Source organism: Rissa tridactyla, chromosome 4 (assembly GCF_028500815.1).
Source record: "Rissa tridactyla isolate bRisTri1 chromosome 4, bRisTri1.patW.cur.20221130, whole genome shotgun sequence".
Classification (NCBI taxonomy): domain Eukaryota; kingdom Metazoa; phylum Chordata; class Aves; order Charadriiformes; family Laridae; genus Rissa; species Rissa tridactyla.
Genome location: NC_071469.1, coordinates 745,536 through 753,891, shown reverse-complemented (window position 1 = coordinate 753,891; position 8,356 = coordinate 745,536). Strand labels below are relative to the sequence as shown.

General features: G+C 52.5%; 1 protein-coding gene across 1 annotated transcript; it reads right to left on the bottom strand.

Annotated features, from left to right (window-relative positions):
* Positions 1 to 4,289: 4,289 nt before the first annotated feature.
* Positions 4,290 to 7,793, bottom strand: LOC128908309 (olfactory receptor 1052-like). Its single transcript, XM_054198251.1, has 2 exons — positions 7,345 to 7,793; positions 4,290 to 4,779 (listed from the first exon to the last, which is right to left on the bottom strand). Exons 1-2 carry the CDS (start codon positions 7,791 to 7,793, stop codon positions 4,290 to 4,292), a joined length of 939 nt encoding a protein of 312 aa, XP_054054226.1.
* Between the last annotated feature and the right edge of the window lie 563 nt (positions 7,794 to 8,356).

The window sequence follows — 8,356 nt, the reverse complement described above, 5'->3', positions numbered from 1 at the left end:
TCCTCCTTTCTGCAGAGCGGCGTCGAGATCTCCCTCCGGGCATGATGTCCTGCACCTCATCGTTGTGGGTTCCCTGTGTGGGGAAGAGGTGCCGAACAGACTGGTGGCAGTTGGGGCACGTGTCTTGCCTGCGGGCCCACTCCTGTATGCAGGAAAAACAGAAGCAGTGCCTGCACGAGCTCGCGCAGGCTTCGTTGCTGCTGTTGTCCTCGGAGACAGGGTGGTTTGCGTCCTCAGAGGCCTCCGGCGGCGCGGCCTGGGTCCCCTGGCTGGTGCTGGCAGCAGGGGAAGAGGGGCCATCTTCTGCCAAGTCCTCCTCCTCTGGTTCCATCTCGCGCTGCAAACGAAAGGGATACAAAGCTCATGACCTGCCCCGGAGACGCAACTGCTGCTACAGAGGTGCGCGCTCAGCCACAGTGCTTGTGGTGCCACGAATGGCGGGGACATCCCAGGGCAGACGAGTGACACCAGGAGCGTCTTTGTGTGCTCCTGCTCTGCGGGCAGGAGGGTACCTGACCTCTCCGACACGTGGAGGCGGAACTGGGGAGGCAGGAGAGCGGTTCCTGGCCTCTGCGCAAGGGCAGCACAAGGCTGGGGGTGCAGCAGGTCGGGACTGGCACTCCGGGCCCTGCTGGTGTCCCCATCTGGCAGATCCTCTCTGTGCCCTCGGCAGGGAGCCCACAGGATGGGGGTCCTTCTCCCTGCTTGGAGACGACTAATCCAGGGTCTGGGGAGACCATCTCCAGGTGGCCCTGCTTGAGCAGGGGTGTTGGAGCAGATGACCTCCAGGCCAGTCCCAGCCGACGGGCGTTTGGGCGGTGACTGATGCAGCATTTCCGTGGATGGCTGCACTGCCACGGAAAGCCTTTGCAGCTCGTTCTCCAGGAATTCCCTTGCAGAATGCATCGAGAGTTTGCTGCGCTCCTCCTGGCTCGGCTCCAGCTTTGAGGTGACAACTGGGGCTGCAGCACAGGGCACGCCGTCTGCCCTCCACCTTGGAGGGCCCCACCATGTAGGCACCATCTCAACTCATTGCTCCACATGGGTCCCGTTTTTGGGCTCTCTTGGGCTGTAGCTGGGACTCTTAGTCATGGAATCATGGAACTGCCCAGGTTGGAAGGGACCTTTGACATCATCAAGTCCAAGCATCAACCCAACTCTGTCAAAACCCGTCACTAGACCATATCGCTGAGCACTGTGTCCACGGGTCTTTTAAATACCTCCAGGGATGGTGCCTCAACCACTTAAGTCACGTGCAAAAGCCCAACGCGTCACAGACCTGTGCACCCCCCACACCCCGCAGACACACGGGCATGGTGCCTGGCATGGTCCTGCTCTGCTCCTTGGTGGCAAGAAGCAGGGCAAGGGGCTGGCACATTGTCCCTCGTCCCGTACCTTTGACCTTGAAGAGCCGGGCTGTGCAGACATCGTTTCCACTCCTGGTACCTGGCGGCGGCGGGCAGCAGGACAGCCGCAGCAGCCAGGAGAAGGAAGCCAAGGATGAGCAGAGAGCTGCTGTCGCACGGTGCGCAGTCCGCCATGGACACGCTGAGACGTGCGGCGGGGTGGCCCGTGTTTTATAGGGACACTGCTGTGAGGTCACAGCCCGGTGGGTGGGGGCACGTCTGTGATGTCACAATGCCGCGGCTCCGCATCACAACAGGGACCGGCTGGGTCGGTGTGGGGCGGCCCCGGGCACAGACCCTTGCAAGGTCCCTTGCTGTGCAGGCAGCGCCATAGAATCCTAGAGCTGCCCAGGCTGGGAGGGACCTTTCAGACCGTCGGGTCCAACCACCAACCCAACGCTGACAAACCCACCACGACCCCACGTCCCTCAGCACCGCGTCTGCCCGGCTTTGAAATCCCTCCAGGGATGGCGACCCCACCACTGCCCTGGGCAGCCTCTTCCAATGCTCGACAACCCTTTCGGTGTCAAAATTGTTCCCAATATCCATCCTAAACCTCCCCTGGCGCAACTTGAGGCCGTCTCCTCTTGTCCCATGGCCTGTTCCTTGGGAGAAGAGCCCGACCCCCCCTGGCTGCCCCCTCCTCTCAGGGAGCTGTAGAGAGCGAGAAGGTCTCCCCTCAGCCTCCTCCAGGCTGAACACCCCCAGCTCCGTCAGCTGCCATGAGGATAGGGCATGTCCGAGCCCAAGCCAAGGGTCAGGACTGGGTCCAGGGATTGCCGGGCAGGTTCGGAGTGACAAGGCCCGGCCAAGGGCAAGGCCCAGCTCAAGAGGCTCCCCGGCCGGGCAGGGACCAGCACTCCTGCGACAGAGCTGCGGAAGGAAGTCAAGGCCCAGGGCTGAGCTTAAATAGAGCTCCTGGGCCCATGAGTGTGGGTGGAGGTCCCAGGTGAGGCCGGTCAGGGTCATTAAGGCTTATTAATGCACTCAGGGGCCTGACAGGGCCCCTTACGGCCAGCAGCGGGTCTGGTAGCTCCTGCAGCCCCTTTTGGATCTGAGATGTTAGTCAAGACAGTGCTCGGTTGTCCTTGTGTTCCTTGCATCGTGCAGGCGGCAGGAGGAGAGGCTGAGGAACCTGAGAGCGAGCAGACAGGAGGAGATGCTCCAGGCTTCGGGGACCAAACTAGAGCTAGGCAGCAACACCCGAAACCAAGGGCTGCGTGCTGCTCCGGCGCATGTTTAGCCCCAGGGAGCGTTCTTTGCGGGAGCTGCTGTGCCACTTTACTGCATGGGCTGGGAGGAGGGAGACTGTTGTTCAGCAATTCCTGTGGCTTGTTAGTGACACCGAGGGATAACACAGGCTGGATCCTCACGCGGGGGAAAACCAGCCCATAGGAATTCCTCGGGCTTTTCTTAGGACAAGACCTTCACTGCAGTGTGAAGCCACGTCGCCATCCGAGTCTATCTGGATATGGGCTATGGGCTTGTGAGGAATACTCTCTCTGTTCTGTGTCTGTAGAGAGCTTCTCCGATCGGGTCTGTCTCCCCAGTTGGAATGGACGAATCCACCTCGTCTTAGACACGTCCGTGTTGGGTCAGACAAAGCACACCTTCTCTTTGCCTTTTCAAAAAACGTGATTCTTTTTTCCGTTCAAAATCCAAACGCTTTTGGGGGTTCTTCACTTGTGTTTCAGTATTGAACTCTGACATTTTTCAGAGGAAGTTTGTCCTCGTTAGCTTCTGTCTTCAAAGGGATAGGAAACCCTGCTGCTGCTGCGCGACCGTGAGAGGTTGCTCTTGCTCACTCCAGCATGCAGAGGACTCCAGGATAAAGCTGTCACAATCTTCTCCAGCTGAGCTTATTTCTGAATTTAACAGGACCGATTTTGTTGCATGGTGGTCTCTACAAACGCTCTCCCAAAGTGTCACAGAGTCTCTGTGTAAGTCTCAGGTACCTACGGCCCTGGGGGCTCAGGGTCCGAGTTAAACACGGACCAGGAGGGCAGTGAAGAGCTGTGCCTGGAGAGGAAGGTCTAGGGAGATATTTTCCCTAATCTTTTTGAGGAAGTTGGTTTTTTTTAAAGAAATTATCTGATCATAATAGTTACGATTTTAGCTATGGCTATGGAGCCTCTTAAGCGCCCTGAGAATCATTAATCTTCCGCAAAACAGACACGCTTACACAGCCAACTCTTTAATAGTGACGTTTCAGCCCCCCCTTTACAAGAACTTGTATCTTTTACAAATATGGCTTGCTTTAAAAGGATTGGTAAGTGTCTCACATACAGGATACCCGGACACAGTTTTGAAGTGTGAAATATTATCAGTGCTGTATTTTGGACGGTTCCTGGGGAAGAGATTAAGCTAAAGATAAGGCGGGGTAGAAAAAGGACATGAGTGATTATATGTATTTCATATCAGTGGCTTTTGAATTTGAGGCAAAAGCTAAACATTTCATGCGTAGGCGGGAGCTAACTGGGTATAAGCCCAATAACAAATGTGTTTATCACCTGATATGGGATAAAGAAACAATAACGATCATGCGAGTCATTCCCACATTCCTTAAGAGCGTCATTAAGCTTCACTTCTATTTACAGTGACAGTGCATGATGCCGTGAGGTGAGAACACCAGTTGAGCTGCTTTGGGACACTTGCTCCTGCCTGCAAAGAGGCTGCTCGGGACACTCTGCTTTGGAAAAGAGAGTGAGACCTTCATGCTGTCCCAACGTAGTGCCATAAGAGGCAATCGAACTCGATAGCACCACGCGTGCTCTTTACTAAAAAGAAATTATGAAGACACTTCTAAATTTTGCTATTTGGAACCGTACCCCCAAACCGTTCTCCCTCAGCTTTGCGTGCGTTCTTTGCAAGGTGCCGCGCTCGTTAGTGGAAAAGCTGCTTTGCCCTAAGAGTCCTCCTGAAGCTGTTCCTCACTTCCTTGTTCCTCAGGCTGTAGATCAGGGGGTTCAGCATGGGGATCACCAGGGTGTAGAAGACTGCTGAGACTTTCTCCTGCTCCATCGAGTAGCTGGAGCTGGGTTGGATGTAGCTAAATGAAATGGAGCCATAGAAAATGGTGACGGCAGTCAGGTGAGAGGCACAGGTGTGGAAGGTTTTCTTCCTGCTGTTGTCCGACCGGATCCTCAGGATGGCCGAGAGGATGCGCACGTAGGAAACGACGATGACCAGGAGGGTCAGGAGAGCGAGAACCGCAGAGAAAACTAATAGCAAAGTCTGATTACGCCGGGTGTCCAAGCACGCCAGTTGCAGCAGGGGAGGTACGTCACAAAAGTAATGATTGATGACATTGGGCCCGCAGAATGGCAGCCCCAGCAAGCCACAAGTGTGCGTCAACGAGTTCAGGAGCCCCCCACATTCAATCAGCCAAAACATTCAGTCCTCTAGGTGTCCTGTAACAACAAAAAGCCCCCCACAAAGCACCCAAACCAAAAAAGAACCACCCCAAATCAGGACCTTTTGAGAGGGATCTCTTCCAGTTCTACCACCATTTGAGTTGCAGCTGGGGTTGCTTCTTTCAGCTGGTTGTTTCCTCCTCATCAGCGTCAACACAGATGCTGGAACTCACTGCTGTCAGATGCCAGGTGTTTGAATTCCTGCCACACATCCCAAATGGAAGCCCACACAGACATATCTAAGGAGGGGAAGACTTGGAGAAACGTTGCTGAACACTATTTTCACAGAGAACAATGATGGGAAGTTCAGGGTCGTTTTACCTAACTCCAGAAGGGTATAGCTACCCGGCTGGTGGCGTTTTCTGGTGTTCTTAGAGTTGTAAAGATTAACCCCAGTGCCTGGGCTTGTGCGTAGCTGTCTTTAGAACAGAGTTCTCTGTGACCCGGGAGCATCCTAAACTCTAAGGGAGAGCCCAGAGCTCCGCACTGACATAACCCACAAAACGGAAGGAAACGGGAAATTTCTGTTTGGTGAAGAGGGAGCGCCAGCGAAGCAGAGGCCTGGAGGGAGAGAAATGGAGAAGCAGAGAGAGCTTTGCAAAGTGTCGCAGCTTTCGGGAGAATCACGTTTAGCAGCGCGTGGAGAACGGTGCAGCCGATGCACACGGGAACGCGCTGGTCTAATGAACGTCTGCTTTGCGGTTCCTTACCTTGGATTGACTTCTATACAGCCCAAATTCAGACTGGGAGAAGTAGGTAGGCACAGACCTGAGGCAGAGCTTTTTTTTTCTGAGGCTAGACCTCAAACAATATTTAATTTTAACCTGCTGTCTTGAAGTATTTTCTTTCTCTTCCTGCTGTTCTCTTAATGACCCTTCTTGAACTGCCTGATCTGACGCAATTTTCTAGGCTTGTTACCCTGAGAAGTGATATGGCAAGTGGTTGGGCCTCAAAATCTGCCTCAGGTCTTGCACGTCGGCAGTCTGCCTGTCTTGTACCAGAGGCGTGGGGCACCGTGGCCTCAGGAGAGGAAGGGTTGCTCAGCCTTCGACCCTCTTCAGAACACGCGATCCTTCCGTTGAATTTAGGAATCTGTCAAAATCAGCGTGCAAGGAACAGTTTTCTTTTAAAGGCGAGACCTGCAGTACGCTTCTGGGAGCTGGAGCTTTTACCCTACGTGTTTTATTACACAAAGGGACTGATTACTTCCCCCGATGCGGTCCTTCCGGTGTTTACTAATTGCTTTCTTGAGTATAATGGCCTGAAACTTGAGCAGAAGTCGCCTGCAAGGGGTTAACTTCCACATCAGTGGTTCTGCTGAACCCGATTGATGAACATAGCTCCACATAAATCAACAACTGAAAGTTTTCAACGTCAGCGGCGTAAAGAGAGAGCAGAACTCTTCGTAGGATGTTAATACTGACTTAAACCATTTAGACATTATGTATATGAACTTCGCTGGTTCCTGAGACAGCCAGGATAACGATGGCAGTCCTCCAGATGGAGAGCCAAACCCCTCACCCGTGGTCATTGGTTGAAATAAGCCAGCAGAGGGAACTCCAGGGTAGGCCGTAAACTTTCCGATGGGAAAATGAGTAGGTAGAAAGAAGAATGGCATCCCAGGGCTCCCAAAGCAAGCAGCAGAGGAAAGCTGGCTCGATAAATGTTTTGTGATTGCCCTCCTTCCCAGCCGTACTCCAAGCAGCAGACACCCACAGGTACGGGCACTGGCCGTCTCGCTCTGCTAAACGTTTGTCCAGCTGCTGGTTTTAGTGGGGCTAATGTCTTCTTCCCGCGTTATGGGTGGACATTAGAACTCAGATATGTCAAGATCCAGAATCTTAAAGACAAATTAAGTGAGATTCATCGTTTAAGTCCTAAAGATAGCAATGGGAGGCCAAGCTACTATGCTGAACACCATCTAAGCCAAGGGAGAGAAGTAAACTTTATGGAGAATCATACATCTTAGTGACGTTTCTTAGGATAGGGTGATTTTTCTTGTGATGCCTACAACTCTCTCTTATTTGGACAGGCAAGTTAATGAACAGCATTTTCTCCTTTCCGTCACCCTTCTGAGTGCATTTTTCACCTCCTTGTTCCTGAGGCTGTAGATCAGGGGATTCAGCATGGGAACGACCAGGGTGTAAAACACTGCAGAAATTTTCTCCCGTTCCAGTGAGTATTTTGAACTGGGCTGCACGTGGCTCAAACTGACGGGCCCGTAGAAGAGGGTTACGGCTGTCAGGTGGGAGGCGCAGGTGGAGAAGGCTCTGTGCCTGCTTGTGGAGCTCATGCTCAGCATCGAGAAGATGATGCAGAGGTAGGAGACGACGACAAATAGGAGAGTTGACAGAGCGATGAGCCCCGAGAGGGTTACAAGCAATATCTCGTTGATACGCTTGTCAGAGCAAGTTAGTTGCAGCAGTGGGTTTGTGTCACAGAAGTAGTGGTTGATGGTATTAGGGCCGCAGAATGACAACTTCAGTAAGCCACAAGTATGTACTGATGAGTTAAGGAGCCCCCCTAGGTATGATCCAGCTACCAGCCAAATACAGACCTTCCTGGGCATAAGAGTGGTGTAAAGCAGTGGGCTGCAAATGGCTATGTAGCGGTCGTAAGCCATGACAGCCAGCAGGAATCCCTCTGCGGTCACAAACACAACAAACGAGAAATGCTGGGCAACACATGCTGAGTAAGAAAGAGTCTTGTTCTCCACTAAGAAGTTTACCAGCATCCTTGGAGCAAAAACTGAGGAATAACAGAGATCCACAAGTGACAAATTAACGAGGAAGAAATACATGGGCGTTTGCAGCTGGGAGTCAATGGTGATCAAGGCAATCATGCCAAGGTTGCCCACAAGGGTGATGGTGTAGATTAGCAGGATCGTCACAAAGAGCAGGGACTGTAGTTCTGGGCGATTTGTCAGTCCCAAGAGGATGAAGTAGGTCACTGTGGTGTGGTTGCTTACCACCATGCTCACCTCTGTAACAGCTTACCTGCTGAGATGAGAGGTGCGGCGACTATAAAGACAAGAAAGGAAGAAAGGTTGTTCATTAATGTATTTCATGGGGTAATCTAGTGTGAAGCAAGACAAGGGCTGAGATTAAGTACCTGGGTCTTGCTTCCTTTTTGTGTGGGCTCCTCAAAAATGCTGATCAGATTTTTGCCAATCACTGTGGCCAAGCTTATCTCAGAACCAGCACAGCTGTACGCACAAGGTGCCCAGTGATGATTTGGGGGGTACAACAACGCACGTCTGCGACAGTGCGGCTACTTTTAGGTGATGCTAAGTCTGACATACGGGTGTCACTGGTGGCTTTGGAAACATATGCTAGGCACCGAATGAGTTCTACATCTTCCTTCATCTTTTCAGCTGGGTATTTCATGTTATTTACTCATTAGGAAAGAATTAACCTCAGCGGAGTTTATTTTGTCCAAAGTAGAGGAGTCTCGCCTAAACTCTTAACTCTCACTTTGGTCTATGGAAGCGCACGTTCCTCCTCCGTCATGCAGAGAGGGAGCCTGGATGACGTGCTC